Genomic DNA, 16,324 nt, shown 5'->3' on the forward strand with positions numbered 1-16,324 from the left:
AAAAACAGAACAATATGTTTTCACAGCTCTGAAGTCCTGGGTTACTATTACTACAAATTTTAATGTTGTGTAGCCTAATTTGGTATAGGATTACTGCTTGAGGGTGGCATACCAGATATCTTCAGTAATAATAGATTTGCTTATCCATTTCATATTTGCCCCCAACCTTTTGTATTAAAAGCTCCTTTTGTAAACGTGTCAAGCCACACATTCCTTCACAGACATTCACATCTTCGCATCTTTGAACTAGACACAATGGGACCTTCCCTTGCAAACATCTCACACTTTTGTTTACCCATTGAAGAAGAGAAAGGACCATGGTATTATTTACGCTTTAAGGATGCTATAGAAGCAAATGGAGAGGGCAGGAGGATGAGATTTGACACCTGTTTGGCCCAACAATACTCTTGCTCACAGTTAATCCACCATTCTTCCAGGGTCAAACACTTTCCTCTTACATAGCTATAATACAAACTACAACAGTGTGGACTATAAACAAAAGACTCTCCATCCTTTGTGGGCTGAAGCATAAAGACAATTGAGAGGTTGTGTGTTTGTGTGTGTGGGCATTAATGAAATCTAAATATAATCTTACATGATCCTAAACTGTATAGATGTATTGACTGTCAATTAATGTAGTCATCTTTTCTCAGTTTAGAAACTGGATTTTCAGAAATAACCAGCAGCCTTGTTCATGTCAAGATTTTATTTTTATCTTTCAGTTACACATAATATGAGCAGGAAAAAGGTTTTCGACTTAAACACTGGTTCACAAAAGCTTCACAACAAACAGATTTACAAGTTTAATATACAGACAAGACATTTAAAAATATATTTCTGTTTAATAATTATTAAACCTTAAGTATGGATGGTTATCACTGAACAAGCTGAGAGATATCTTAACATTCTGATTTGTTGTTTAGCATTACTACCTAGATATATAAAAAATAGAATATTTATTTTCTTTACATACACCAATCAGCCATAACATTAAAACCAGATGAAGTGATAAACATTGATTATCATCTTACAATGGCACTTGTCAAGGGGTGGGATGTATAGGCATTTAGGCAGCAAGTGAACAGTCAGTTCTCGAAGTTGATGTGTAGGAATCAGGATAAATGGGCAAGTGTAAGGATGTGAATGACTTTGACAAGGGCCAAACTGTGATGGCTAGATGACTGGATCAGAGTATCTCCAAAATGGCAGGTCTTGTGGGGTGTTTTGCTTGTATTTTCTCATTTGTAAGTCGCTTTGGTTAAAAGCGTCTGCTAAATGAATAAATGTAAATGTATGTTCCATTGTGCAATGTGCAAGTGCATTGGTTAGTGCCTACCAAAAGTGGTCCAAAGAAGGACAACCAGTGAGCCGGCAAGAAGGTCATGGGCGCCCAAAGCTCATTAACGTGCAGTAGGAGCAAAGGCTAGCCCATCTGGTCCAATCCCACAGAAGAGCTACTGTAGCACAAATTGCTGTAAAAGTTAATGCTGGCTATAATAGAAAGGTGTCAGAACACACAGTGCATCACAGCTTGCTGTGTATGGAGCTGTGTAGTCACAGATCGGTCATGTACCCTCCTTGCAACTTAAATGACTTAAAGGATCTGCTGCTAATGTCTTGGTGCCAAATAACACAACACACCTTCAGAGGTTTTGTGGAGTCCATGCCTTGACTGGTCAGAGCTGTTTGGTGGCACAAGGGGTTACCTACACAATATTAGGCAGGTGGTTTTAATGTTATGGCTGATTGGTGTATCTTCTGTGGTGTAAAAGACTTTTCATTAAAGGTATCTACTGTAGAACAAATGGTATGTTATTTACTTCCTGAGCAGTATTGCAGCACATGTGCTATAGAAAACCTGTACAATACAGCTGAAAACAGAGTACACTGAGTTCCCACACACTGGGACTTTTTTGCTTCATTCAGCCTGATTAAAGGAGTGATGATTAAGATATGCAGTATGTGTGGTGTAGATGAGAAAGAAAACATCATATTCCTCTAAGAACAGACAACATATATAGTCTTATAGAGCTCCCTCCGACTCATTACAGTGCTGTGAAAAAGTATTCTTCTGTTTTTGTGTACATCTCATATTAAATTGTTTCAGAAATTAAAACAAAATCTAAGATAAACCAAAGGCAACCTGAGTGAACTCAAAATACAGTTTTTAAATGATAGTTATTTACGGAAGCAAAAAAGTTATCCAATACCAACTGGGCCTGTGTGAAAATGTATTTGCCCCATAGTTACTAATTCCCCAATTCTATGAAACTGCATTCACATTGGGGTTCAGCTGGACTAGACACAACCAGGCCTGATTACTGCCAGCCATGTTCAATCATATCAACACTTAAATAGAAATTTTTCAACAGCATGAAGTTGGTTAAAAGGTCTTACCCAGTAACACACTATGCCAAAATTGAAAAAAAATTCCAGAAATGATGAGGATTGAAATACATCATGAATGATTGAAATACATCAGTCTCGGAAGGGTTACAAAGGTTCTTGGACACCAAAGAACCAGAGTGCGCGCTATTATCTCCAAATGGATAAACTCGGCACAGTAGTGAACCTTCCGAGAAGTTGCTAACCTTCCAAAATTATTCCAAGAGCACAGCAACTAGTTATCCAGCCAGTCACAAAAGAGCCAAGGACAACATCAAAGCACCTACAGGCCTCTCTTGCATGAAAAAAGGTCACTGTTCATGACTCGACTATCAGAAAAACACTGGGCAAAAATGGCATCCATGGAAGAGTGGTGAGGTGAAAACCACTGCTAACCGAGAAGTACATTAAGGCTCTTCTCAATTATGCCAAAACACACCTTGATGATCCTCAAACCTTTTGGGAGAATGTGGACCGATTGGTTGAAAGTGGAACTGTTTGGAAGACAGAAGTCCCGTTACATCTGATATAAACCAAACACAGAATTCCACAAAAAGGACATCATACCTACAGTCAAGCGTGGTGGAAGTGTGATGGTGTGGGGATGCTTTGCTGTTTTAGGGCCTGGGCAACTTGCAATAAATTGAGGGAAACAGGAATTCTGCTCTTTACCAAAAATTCCTAAAGGAGAATGTCTGGTCTTCAGTCTGTAAGTTGAAACAGGATTATGCAGCAAGGCAATGATCCAAAGCATAGGAGTAAATCCTAGTCCTAGACTGATCTCCAGTTATCGGAAGCGTTTGCTTGCAGTTATTGCTGGTCAATTAGTTTTTCACATTGACGATAGGTTTTGGTTAACTTTTTTTTTTTTACTTCAATAATAATAAAAAAAAAACTGTATTGCGTTATGTTGTATTTTGTTAAAACTATTTAACATAACATATATACAAAAACAGAAGAAATCAGGATTGGGCAAACGCTTTTTCACATTTTTTATACAGTGCATATATGGCCACTATTCTGTTATAAGGCACTGATGACCTCATTACCAACAGTCAATTAGTTTGCCCATATGCACAAAGTGAAGTTCATAAAGTCATGGTTTGCCAAGGTTGCCAAATTTGATTTGTCTTCACAGAGCCCTGTTCTCAACCCTAATGAACACTTTAGATATTAATTGGAACTCTGAATGGATGCCAGGCCTCATGAATGCTCTTATGCCTGAATGGGCACAAATCCCACATACATATTCCACTCTTACGTAATGAGTATAGGCTGTTACAGCAGCAGAGATGGTATGTATGCCCATGGTTTTTGAATGTGATGTTCAAAAAGAAAATAGGGGTGACAATCTTAAAGCTTCATTGGCAGTTCCTTGGTCTTCATGACACACAGGACTGATCAGATCTACCATTTTAGCTTTGAGACCTCCCAAGGTCAGTAATACTTATTGTGTAAGCATACAATTGATGACAATGAGCAGGAAAAAAATGCCATTCCCATGTAATTAAGTTTGAAGTTGCAAAAGAGAGAAAAGACAAAAAATATACACAGGAGGTGAATACATTCTTGAAATTATATACATAAATTACGTACAGACATCAAATCATCTGAGTCTTCCATAGATGCATGTGGTGGACTAGCTGCAGGAAGCCTTCAAACGTAATTGCACCAGGCTCTCACAGAGCAGTCTCAAAGATAACCAGGTTAGCTTCTTTGTTGGAGGTCAGGCCATTCGCCAACTTCGGCTGATGACAGTTCATATATGCCTGCAGGTAGTGGAAAGAGCACAAGTAAGTGAACAACTGAGAATATGCACAAGTCCCTTTCAGTAGACTTGAAAAGAGGTTAAATTTACCCCACATTTCCTTTATTAACCAGCAAAACACTTCTATACATGAGCATGTGCACAATAGACAAGTGAACTGTTGCTAAAATTTCCCCTTCTGTAATTTCATTATTTTGCAGGACTCAGAACCTTACATTGAAACTTTGAACCCTGATTGGATAAGAACGAAGTCTACTGGAAAAGAAAAAGTCAAGACAACACAAAGAGCAACCAAAAACAGTTGGCTACAGTATCAGATGTACTCCCAATTGTGCTTGCATTCATAAGAAACAAAGGAATAGTGCTGCAGTATCAGATTATGTGTGTTTGAAAAGCTCAGCAGTAATCTCCAGAGGCTAGCTCTGTGAATTAACTCAGCAGTCTGGGAGGCAAAGGGAAACCTGATCCATAGAAAGACCAGGGATGTCAGGGGGGTGTTTGGTTGGAGTTGGGCAAAAGGCTCCTACAATAGCTCCCCATCAACCTGCTAAAGGAGAGTGATAACTGATACAGAGTAAAGGCACAATGGCCAGAGCTCTTTCAAACAGTTTTGTGCGTTTCTATCACAGGTACAGTGACATACACAGATAAAGAACATGATGGGAGAAAAGAGAACATGATGTTTATGCAGGAATGGAATCTCCATGGCTCATGTGTGTGTACAGAATGAGTTTGCACTCACCTGAATGAATTTATTTTTTCAGTATAAAGTTTAAAGCCTAGCCTTTTGCTTGGTCCTATACATGTGTTCAGGTGGAGTTTGTGTGTGTGAGTGTGTGCGTGTGCGTGTGTGCATGCGTGCGAGAGCAAATGGAAGTCAGAATAGTAAGTTAATGAATATGGAATGTATGAAAATAGGTACATTTGTGAAAAAGTGTATGTTTGAATAGGTATTTATGTTTGTTGATTGTTTTCTGTACAGTACCTCTTTTGCCAGCTGTATTAATGAGGCTGCCTCTGCTTTTCCTGTCTGATGCACCATCTTGTAGAAGATTCCATCCTTGTTTTGGAGCAGCACATGAGGTTCATCATATTCATGTATGCGGCCCCCATCGAGAACCTGCAAGCAAGGGACTTTGTGTCAGGGGTTTTAAGTAAGAGCCTCTAAACAATACTTACAGTATGGTGTAATCATACATAGAGGGAGATTAATATTTTCATCCACTGTCAGCTTTTCAGACCTTGATCAGCAGTAATGACAGCAGTGAGTAAGCCAGTAAGCTGTAATAACATCAGCAAGAGCAGGCGTTAGTATGAGGTAAACAGTAATTATGTGAAGAGTGTGTGTGTGTGTGTGTGTGTGTGTGTGTGTGTGTGTGTGTGTGTGTGTGTGTGTGTGTGTGTTCAAGTGAACTGAACACCTAGCAAAGATTGAAAGTAGTATGAGTCAGTATGATTAACCATGGATGTGTATTCCTAGGTGAAAAACAACAGAGATAATGCAGTGTGTTCAAACAAAATTCAGGCCTAAATAAAATGGGTAAGCCACATACAGCAGTTAAAAACTACCCTGAATAAAATAAAATAAAAAGATTTACAGTGCAGTGAAAAAGTATTTGCTCTCTCCTGATTCCCTATTATTACAAAAGACTTGGGGGTCAACAAGGTGATTTAGGCAAATTTAGCCTTTATGTTCCTCTTAGTTAGCAGTGGATTTCCTCTTGCAACACTTCTATGGACACAATTTGGGTCTCTTTTTAATGGTGGATTTATTGTCAAGCACACTAAACTTGTCTGAGGAAAGCATAGTGTGCAGTTCCTTAGATTTTCATCTTGGGTCTTTGTGACTTCCTGGATGAGTAGTTGATATGCTCTTGGAGGAATTTTGATTGTCTAGAAGATTCACCACTGTTCCAAATTTTCTCCATTTGGAGATAATTACTCTCACTGCCTTTGCTGGAATCCCAGAATGTTAGAAATGGCTTTGTTACCCTTTCTAGACTAATATATTTCAATAAATTTCTCTCTAATCTCTTTTTTATTTCTTTTGATCATGGCATACTGTGCTACGTATTGAGATCTTTTAGCCTACTTCACATTGCTGGAAAAGTTCTATTTACAGGGCTGGCAGTAATCAAGCCTGGTTGTGTCTAACCGAATTGAACTCAATTATCAATCAAACTTAAATAATTCAGTAGCTAAGTATTTTGCTGTGTTTATGTTGTGTCTTATAATAAATTTTGTTTGATCTAAAACAGTTAAGTGTAACAAATATGCAAAAATAAAAGAAATCAAGTAGGAGCAAATACTCTTTTTTTACGGAAACTGTATATAGATGTTCATACTGCATATTAAGCTTAACCATGTTCTATATCCACAAAACAGATCCAGATCCCTTTTTCAGTCAGTTAAAATGCATGTGCATAAATTCCTGATGCTCAGGTGAGAAGGCAACCTGACAATAAAACATGAACACAAAATACAAACTGCTATATACTGACATAGAACATTGCTATATGATGATGATTATTACTACATATTACTCATACACATTATACACATTCACATTACCAAAACCAACACACAGAAGGTCTATCAAAAAAGTGCACTTGTTTGTTAGTTGCACACTATTCATTCACCTTGTAATGATTTGTAATAATGTAATCCATTTCTTTGTGTAATTAGGCAGAGACAATCAATTCAGAGAAGACGTGGTTTGCAAAGTGATGAAAGGCAATGCAAACAGTACATCTTTGCTTCACTTCATACAGCTTTTTTCACCTATTTTATTCAGCTATTTTATTACCAAGTATGTATTTCCATACGGGATTACTAAATTAACTAATAGCACTCGGTATGAATGTGCTGAAATTATACACTATCTGTTCACACAAAAAGTATTTATTGCAATGAATTACAATTTCATATATTAACATTTTGTTGTTTGTGACCTCATTTACACAGACCTCCAATTTGTTTCACAAGCTCTTGGACAATGTGAGGTGCACAGGCCACAAAATGACAACACAACACTATAACCCCAATACCAATAGGCTGTGGCAGCAGGCTTTGTACAGCCACAAAAAAAGACCTATAATAATAAGGTCAAAAAGATAATGCAGCACGTCAGTGTATTTAAGTTTCCACACACTGGCGTTACTGGACAACCATCTATTAAGGGGCTTAAGAGGCATCTCAATGCCTTTCATCTGTTTTAAGCTGCTATATAAATTCTTTATTCATGTGTTTGCTTGGTAAATCTAATCTACAGCAAATTTTGCTCCATACATACTAAGTGAAGAACAGCCATGCCAAAGCCCTTCTCCTGAACCCAAAACAGTCCCTGCTGTTTTGGGGGAACATTAGCTAAGCCTGTGTGGTGTCTGTTAGCTAAGGGCACTAGCTAAAGCCTTTTGAGGAAAAAAAGGGAGTGAAACTGCTCTGTGTCACTCACCAGTATTCGGTCACTGTCTATGATTGTGTTGAGTCTGTGGGCAATGGTTAGGACAGTGCACTCCTGAAACTTCTCCCGAATGGTCTTCTGAATGAGGTCATCTGTTCTGTAAAATTCACACATGCAGAGCCTTAGCACTTTAACACAGGATATGAGTAAATGATGTGTAATTCATGCAGCTTGCCAGAAGGGCATGTGGGTTGACTTATACAGGTCAGGTACATTCACATGAAACATTACGACTTGGCAAAATCATAGCTGAGATAAAGTTTACAGTTAAGGATACATTGTAATTTTAGTTGCCAAATAATTTCAGCTTACATATAGGCAAGTTCAATCATAATGCAAATTAAAATAGTAGTTAAAAAGCAACAGCAACTTGAAGTCATTACCTGATCATCATGCACATGTAGCATTTTTCATATGCATACACTCTGTGCATTTTAGGGCACTAAGCAATCTATGGACATGTAAACATTTTACAGTGGCTGATTATGAACCATTTGCATTCAATCATGGTCTTTGCAGAGGCCAAGTGTATCCTGAATTTCAGTTTGTGTTGAAGTACAGAATTATCAGTTTGGTGCATCAGCAGTTAAATAGTTTGTTGGGTCCATTGTTTCTGTGACTATTACACTGCCACTATATACTGTGACATTGAAAAGATTAAACAGACCAGTGTCATATAGTGTTAAAGGTAATGATCATTTAAAGTGATTAAATAGCTTATTCTTTTCTCTCCTGCTCTGATGTTGTGGTGAATTCCACTGTGGCAGATTTCAACTCTGCTTACCGTGCAGGTGTTATATAGTAGGTATAACGATGCTGCATATGTTACTTAAAATTTCATTGTTTGGAAGACTGCAGTTAATCTTTAATTTTCCTACACAGTAAACACCAGAACAATGGCAAAAAGCCAAACAAAAAAAATTAGTATGTTCAATTAACAAGTAGATGAATTAACACCATCCCTACAGAGAAATTTGCTATATGCAGCATCATGCTCTGTGGAGGCTTTTCATTCTCAGAACCTGGGCTTCTCATCAAAAGTGAAGGGAGAATAGATGGAAGAAAATACAGAAAATTTAAACTTTCAGCAGTACAATGGCCCCAAACATATGGCCAAAGCAATGCAGGAGTGGTTAAAAACAAAAAGGTGAATGTTCTACAGTGCTCCAAGTTTGGAAAGTGAAGATCTGAATCTCATTGAGAATCTGTGGCACTGTTTGAAAATTGCAGTCAACAAACAACCAACACACCTGAAGAACCTGGAGCATCTCTGCCGGCAAAATCACTCCCAAATAGTGTGCAAAGCTGGTAGGAACTGTCATGGTCCAGGCTGGCGCTCCAGTGTATTTCCCTTTCTTGTGTTTCCAGTATTTTCTGTCTTTTGTGTGTGTGTGTGAGTGTGTCTAGGCATAGCACTCCACCTCATGCCTCGCATGATTGCTGCATTGATCACACCTGTTCTCATCTACTCACCTAATCTGCAGTGTATATAAGATCCGATTCTTCAGGCACTCATCGCCAGATTGTTCTAGCTTCGTGTGGTACAATTCCAGCTCTCATTTCTCTCGTCGCGTTATCCTGTGCTCATTGTGTGTTTTTTCTCCTCGTGTTCACTGCTCCCATGTCCTGTCTGCTCAGTTCCAGCTCTCTTCCTGCTATGCCCAGCCCCACCTCGCCTCCCTCACACTAAGCCTCGCTTTCTCCCTCATGGCACATCGATAAAGCAGCTGACCGTTACGTTACGAACCCAGGTTTGAATTCCGACCTCGACCACTCAATAATCTCACAACCTCACTTCCTTATATCCTAAATAAAACCCATTTAACCTTGAATTTCTGTGTCTGTGTTCTGTGCTTGGGTCCCCTTGTCTCTGTGTTCATAATAGAACAATCTGGCCAACATTGACTCCCCTACATTCAGACCTGCCCCACCACAGTGCTCTCCGTGGCCACCTTCGGACATTCTCTGAGAGTGTCCCTCTGCCAGGGGCCCCGCAGTGTGGTGGAGTATTCAATTCAGTCCCCCCATCTCCCTCTCAGCAGATGATGAACCCATGTAGGTAGGCCAGGCCCAGCTCACCTTGCCGAGCGTGACAGTTGGTTCCAGGCTGGTGTGTGCATCTACTGTGGCCAACCAGGCCACTTCATATCTACCTGTCCACTTCAGTTAAGGGGGGGGGGGGGTCTTGCCAGTAGAGAGGGGGCTACTGGCAAGCTGGACATACACCTCCCTGTTCCACTTCCAGATACCCGCCACCCTGCACCACAATCAGCTCTCTGTTCCCCTGCTTGCGCTGATCAACTTGGGCACAGAGGACAGCTTTCTCAATCAGGAGCTAGCTTCCCAGACTGCTGGGGAAGACTTCCAAGACTTCATTGCTGCTTGCTTCATCTGGACATCCTCCTCCCCCCTGGGCACTGGGTTTTTCTTTGTGGCCAAAAAAGGCAAATCCCTCCATCCCTGTATTGACTACAGAGACATGAATAGCATCACTATCAAGAATCAGTACCCCTTGCCCCTCCTCAGTTCAGCATTCAAGCCCTTGCACGGAGCCACCATTTTCACTAAACTGGACCTGAAGAACATGTACCATCTGGTTAGGATCAGAGAGGGGGATGAATGGAAGATGGCGTTCAACACCCCACTGGGCCACTTTGAATACTTGGTCATGCCATTCGGGCTCATCGATGTTCCAGCTGTCGTCCAAGCCTTTATCAATGATGTACTCTGCGAATTCCTGAACCACTTTGTCTTTGCATACCTAGATGGCATCCTGGTTTTCTCCTGAACTCCCACCGAGCATACCCACTATGTCCGGCAAGTCCTACAGCGACTCCAGGAAAACTGCCTGTTCGTCAAAGCAGAGAAATGTGAGTTCCATGCCTACTCAGTCACCTTCCTGGGGTATGTCATTGAGAGTGGGCAGGTCAAGGCTGACCCTGAGAAGATCTGAGCGGTTGTCGAATGGCGCAAACCAACTATCCTGAAACAGCTCCAATGTTTCCTTGGGTTAGCCAATTTCTATCGCCTCATCATCAGGGATTACGGCCAAGTCAAGGCACCCCTCACTAGGCTCACCTCCACTCCTTTCATTTGGACCCCTGAGGCAGAAGCTGCCTTTACTAAGCTCAAAGAACTATTCACCTCTACCCCTTTGCTCATCCAACATGAACCCTTGTGGCAATTCATCATGGAGGTGGATGCCTCTGATTCGAGTGTGGGGGCAGTGCTCTCCCAACAATTATTTCCCGACCAGAAACTCCACCTGTGCGCCTTCTTTTTTCGTCGCCTCTCCCCCAAGGAACATAACTAAAATGTGGGGAATCATGAGTTGCTAGAAATGAAGCTAGCTTTGGAAGAGTGGAGACACTGGTTTGAGGGGGCTGAGCAGCCAGACCGCCAAGCACTTCAACTCTCACCAGGCTCTCTGGGCCTTATACTTCAGGCAGTTTAATTTCACAATCACCTACCCTCCTGGCTCTAAGAATGGTAAGACATATGCCCTCACCTGCCAGTTTGCCCCAGAAGATGACACCTCAGGCCCCAACACCATCCTCCCTCCAGCCTCTGTGGTGTGTGGTGGGGGCCATTACATGGGAGATTGTGTTTGCTATCTGGAGAGCGCAACTGACTCAACCTGTCCCAGGTAACGGGCCCCCTGGCAGCCTGTTCGTCCCTGACTCGGTGCATTCCCAGGTCCTCCAGTGGGCTCATTGTTCCCAGTTCAGCTGTTCCCCTGGCTCCATTTGCACCCTAAGCTTATTAAAGCAACACTTCTGCCATCTATGCTGAGAGTCAGGCCTTTGTCACTGCCTGCACCATGTGCATCAAAAGTAAGGCCTCTCACCTCCCGCCTGCCAGCCTTATTCAACTCCTGGTCACACATTACCTTGGACTTCGTCACTGGCTTACACCCCTTCACAGGGTAATACAGTCATCCTGACCATAGTCAACCGGTTTCCCAAGGCTGTACATTTTGTGGCCCAAGCTCCCCACCACCTGAGAAACTACTGACCTCCTCATCAGCCACTTATTCTGTTGCATCCCCCAGTACATTGTCTCTGACCATGGGCCTCAGTTCATTTCCAATTGTGGTGAGCATTCTATAATGCTCTTGGAGCCACAGTAAGTTTGTCCTCTGGATTTCACCCCAGACTAATGGCCAGGCAGAGCAGATCAATCAGGAGTTGGAAGCAGCACTACAGTGTGTCACAGCCCTTAACCCCTTGACCTGGAGCTCCCAGTTACCATGGTGGAGTACACCCACAACTCCCTAACCAGTACCACCACTGGTATGCCTCCCTTTGAGTGCTCCCTGGGTTATTAGCCTCCCTTGTTCCCCAGCCAGGAAGACAACATTGCGGTCCCCTCCATGCAAGCCCACCTCTACTGCAAGGTCTGGAAAGATGCCATGCCCAGTCTGCCCTGCTCTGCTCCACTGAATGCAATCGTCACCTGGCTGACAAGTGTTGGGTCCCAATACCCAACTAACAGCTGGGTCAAAGGGTGTGGCTTTCAGCCAAGGACATTCCACTTAAGACTGAGGCCAAGAAACTCTCCTCCTGTTATCTGGGTCCCTTTACTGTCAAGAGCATCATCAATCCCTCCGTAGTGAAACTCAAACTCCCCATATCCCTGTGCTTATCCCCTGTGCTTATCCTCCACCCTACCTTTCACATTTCCCAACTCAAGCCTGTACCTCCCTCCACCTGCCCAGATCATGGATGATCACCCTACTTACACCATCAGGAGGCTGCAGGACGTGCACCGTAGGGGACAGGACCTGCAATATCTGGTGGACTGGGAGGGATACATACTGGAGAAGCGGACCTGGGTACCCAAATCCTTTATCCTGGAATCCTTCTTCATCTATGAGTTCCACCGTACCTATCCAGACAAGCCAGGCAGGTCGCCTGGAAGCTCCCGTTGAGAAGGGGGTACTGTCATTGTCCAGGCTGGAGCTCCTGTGTATTTCCCTGTTCTTTCATTTGCTTGTGTATCCAGTATTTTCTTTCTCTCTCATTTCTGTTTGTGTGTATATGGGTGTAGCACTCCACCTCAGACCACCTGCATTGATCACACCTGTTCCTCATCTACTCACCTAATCTGAAATATATATAAGCCCCAGTTCTTCAGCTCCTTATCGCCAGATTGTTCCGGCTACCAGTGCAGTACACGTCAAATGCACATGTACTTGTAATTATGTGCAGTGTTTTTGCCTCAAATTATTCATGAGTTCAAAATGTGACAGCCATACAACCTAAATGCTAGCATAGCTATTTAAATAGCTGGAACATGAACTAAAGGCTGACATCCAAATGGCTTTCTACAATACACTACATAAGCTCTGGAAGGTAATATTAATCCAAAATGTAGTGCACTTATGTAGGGAGTAGGAAGCCATTTGGGATTCCAAGTATATTTAATTTAGCATTATTATGCATTTGGGCGCTGAAGACACCTGTTGGTTAAGTTTAGCAAGGGGAATTCCCCCCTTTATGCATTTCATCAGCTGAGCAACTGTATGGGGCCTTCGTTGCCTTATCTTGCGCTTCATAATGCACCACATATTCTCAATCGGACACAGGTCAGGACTGCAGACAGGCCATACTAGCACCCATACTCACTGCTTATGCAACCATGTGCTTGTACTCCAGGCAGAATGTGGTTTGGTGTTGTCCTGCTCTGGATGGCAGCATATGTTGCTCCAAAATGTGTACATATCATTCTGCATTAATGGTGCTGACACACACCCATAACATGACAGATGCTGGGTTTGGACTTGACGCTGATAACAGTCCTTTGATGGTCCTTTTCCTTTTTGCTACAGAGAACACGACAGCTGTTTTGTCCAAAAACTAATTGAAATGTTGACTTGTTGGATCACAAAACACGATTCCACTGTGCTACTGTCCATCTCAGATGTCCCAGAAGTCCGTGGCAATTCTGGACAGTGTTGATGTATGGCTTCTGCTTTGCATAGTAAAGCCTTAACTTGCATCTGTGGATGTAGCGGCGAATGATGTTGACTGACAAAGGTTTACTAAAGTATTCCCGAACACATGTCAGGAAAGCCATTACAGACACATAACGGTTTTTAAGACAGTGATATCTAAGAGAGCAGAGATCATGAACATTCAGAAGTGGTTTTTGGCCTTGCCCTTTACACACCGAGATTTGACCAGATTCCTTGAATATATATATATATGCCAAGATAACAAAGGAGTGGCTACAGGACAACTCTGTGAATGTCCTTGAGTGGCCCTGCCAGAGCCCAGACTTGAACCCGATTGAACATCTCTGGAGAGATCTGAAAATGGCTGTGCACCGACGCTCCCCATCCAACCTGATGGAGCTTGAGAGGTCCTGCAAAGAAGAATGGGAGAAACTTCCCAAAAATAGGTGTGCCAAGCTTGTAGCATCATACTCAAAAAGACTTGAGGCTGTAATTGGTGCCAAAGGTGCATCAAACAAAGTATTGAGCAAAGGCTGTGAATACTTATATACATGTGCTTTTTTTGTTTTTTATTTTTAATAAATTTGCAAAGATTTCAAACAAACTTCTTTCACGTCATTATGGGGTATTGTTTGTAGAATTTTGAGGAAAATAATGAATTTAATCCATTTTGGAATAAGGCTGTAACATAACAATGTGGGAAAAGTGAAGCACTGCGAATACTTTCCGGATGCACTGTACATTTAAGCCATCACTTTAATCCTGGATTTGATTTCACAATAAACCTGGATTAACTATAATCTTGTTGCTCCATCACTTTAAACTCAGATTTAAATTTCAGTTAATGATTAAATTTGAACTTGCTATTGAGGAGGTTTAAATTTGTCAAAATGGCAGCACTTACTTGGTGGATTGCAGAAAATGAAAGAGTTCCTCACAGAAAAATAAGGGACTGTCTCAACCCTGTTGAGTTTTATGATGGTGCTGAACAGGTACCGATTCAGCAAGAAAACTGTGATTAGAATAAATTAAAAAATTGAACCTACAATTAGACATGGCACTGACCGAAATGCAGCCACACCACACATGCTCAAGATTTTAATAGCCTTGCACTTTTACGCAGGCATCTTGTTTCTTTTTAATTGTCATGTTATCTGTCTTTTGTCTTCAATTTTTGTTCCATATTGCTCCATTAATTGATATAATAAATTTTCATGGCTTGTAAAATTTGAGCTTCTAATAAGATGCGCAGCCTGCTTTTCTCAGCCTGTATCGGTTATGCGAAAGAGTGTTTAATAATGGCAGTTGAATGTTTTAAAAATTCACAGTTTAAAGTTTATGAGCCCTTTGAAGTGAAAGATTTACACTGGAGAATTCATATATTTCGACGTTTATGAAATCCGCATGCACTGCCGCAATGTTGTCAATGGCAAATCCATCATGGCGGAGAAAATGAATCGTAAATGTAGATTTTTAATGGCAGGTTGGAATTCAAATCCCCGATTTGTTAATCTGTGTTTAAAATTAAGTGGTGCAACACAACTTGATTTAAAATAAAGCCCAGATCAACAAATCCTAGATTAGCTCTAAACTGTGCTTAATTTAATCCTTATTGGTGCAACCCACCCAAGTGTTTAAGTCCAGGCTGAAAACATATTTGTTTAGTCAAGAGTTTTTGGAATGTTTTTTTTCCTTAGGTAAAGGAGCAGATCTAGAGGGCTTGCAATCATAGAGTGTTGTGGTGAACTGGGCTGTATGGATGTTGTTGCCCCCCCACTTTCACACATTCACCCAGGTTTGTTGATGGTGGAGTGGCTGGTGCCGTATGTCCCAGGGTGTCCTCATGTCTGTGTTACCTTCTGGCTCACCCTTTTAGTTATGTTGTCATAGCTAGTCTTGCTTGCACTCATGCAAAGTACATTGTCCTTAACCATTATAGGACAATAAGTATACCTAATAATCTCTCCCTCTCTTTCCCTCTCTTTCTTTCTGTTGAGCTATACATGATACCCCTGAGATACCAGTGAGCCTGACCCCTTCTGCTCTCTGGACATGCCTGTTCCATCCTGATGTCCTACTACTGGTTGGAGTGCTCATCAATTGGAAGTCACATGCTTCTGCTGAGGATAGCCCCACATGGTGCAGCCTAAAAATCATTGAGATTACTGAGAATGGTACCAGTTAAAAACCATAAAGATGACTTTGGACGTCAATTCATATGAGCAGTTATACTGTGATGGCTAGGACTTCAATTGCTATGATAGCTTTAGCATTGAAATGACCACAAACAGTTTTGCACTCAAGTCTCCATTAGTGAACAGTGGATAAGTTCAACAAAACAGACTTCATGTAAAAACTGTATTGAATTTTCCTGGTTACACAACTGCACCATTTCAGCATGTAGTTTTAGCACATTTATAGAAGGGATTTATTTATAATTGTACTATCCAGTGTCACCCAGATGAGGACGGGTTCCCTTTTGAGTCTGGTTCCTCTCAAGATTTCTTCCTCATAGCGTCTCGGGAACTCTTTCCTTGCTACAGTCGCCCCTGGCTTGCTCAATAGGGATAAATTCATACAGTTAAAATCTATATCCTGAATTGATATATTTCTGTTAAGCTGCTTTGGGACAATGTCTGTTGTTAAAAGAGCTATACAAATAAAACTGAATTGAATTGAAAATAAATGAGACAAAAGAAATGTGGAATCTTCACAAACTGTCCACAAAGAGCAGTTATTGTATTTATGGCTC

The 16,324-nt window shown here is 41.4% G+C and overlaps 1 protein-coding gene across 3 annotated transcripts in view; it reads right to left on the minus strand.

Annotated features, from left to right (window-relative positions):
* Positions 1 to 688: 688 nt before the first annotated feature.
* abcc4 (ATP-binding cassette, sub-family C (CFTR/MRP), member 4) overlaps positions 689 to 16,324 on the minus strand; it is a 77,167-nt gene continuing 61,531 nt past the window's right edge. For all 3 annotated transcript variants that reach the window (XM_017482055.3, XM_017482053.3, XM_047158983.2), the window contains 3 exons: positions 7,608 to 7,713; positions 5,139 to 5,273; positions 689 to 4,154 (listed from right to left, as the gene is read on the minus strand). In XM_017482055.3, the coding sequence (XP_017337544.1) occupies positions 4,065 to 4,154; positions 5,139 to 5,273; positions 7,608 to 7,713 (331 nt within the window). In that variant the 3' untranslated portion in view covers positions 689 to 4,064. The remainder of the gene's footprint in view (positions 4,155 to 5,138; positions 5,274 to 7,607; positions 7,714 to 16,324) is intronic.

Source organism: Ictalurus punctatus, chromosome 12 (genome assembly GCF_001660625.3).
Source record: "Ictalurus punctatus breed USDA103 chromosome 12, Coco_2.0, whole genome shotgun sequence".
NCBI lineage: Eukaryota > Metazoa > Chordata > Actinopteri > Siluriformes > Ictaluridae > Ictalurus > Ictalurus punctatus.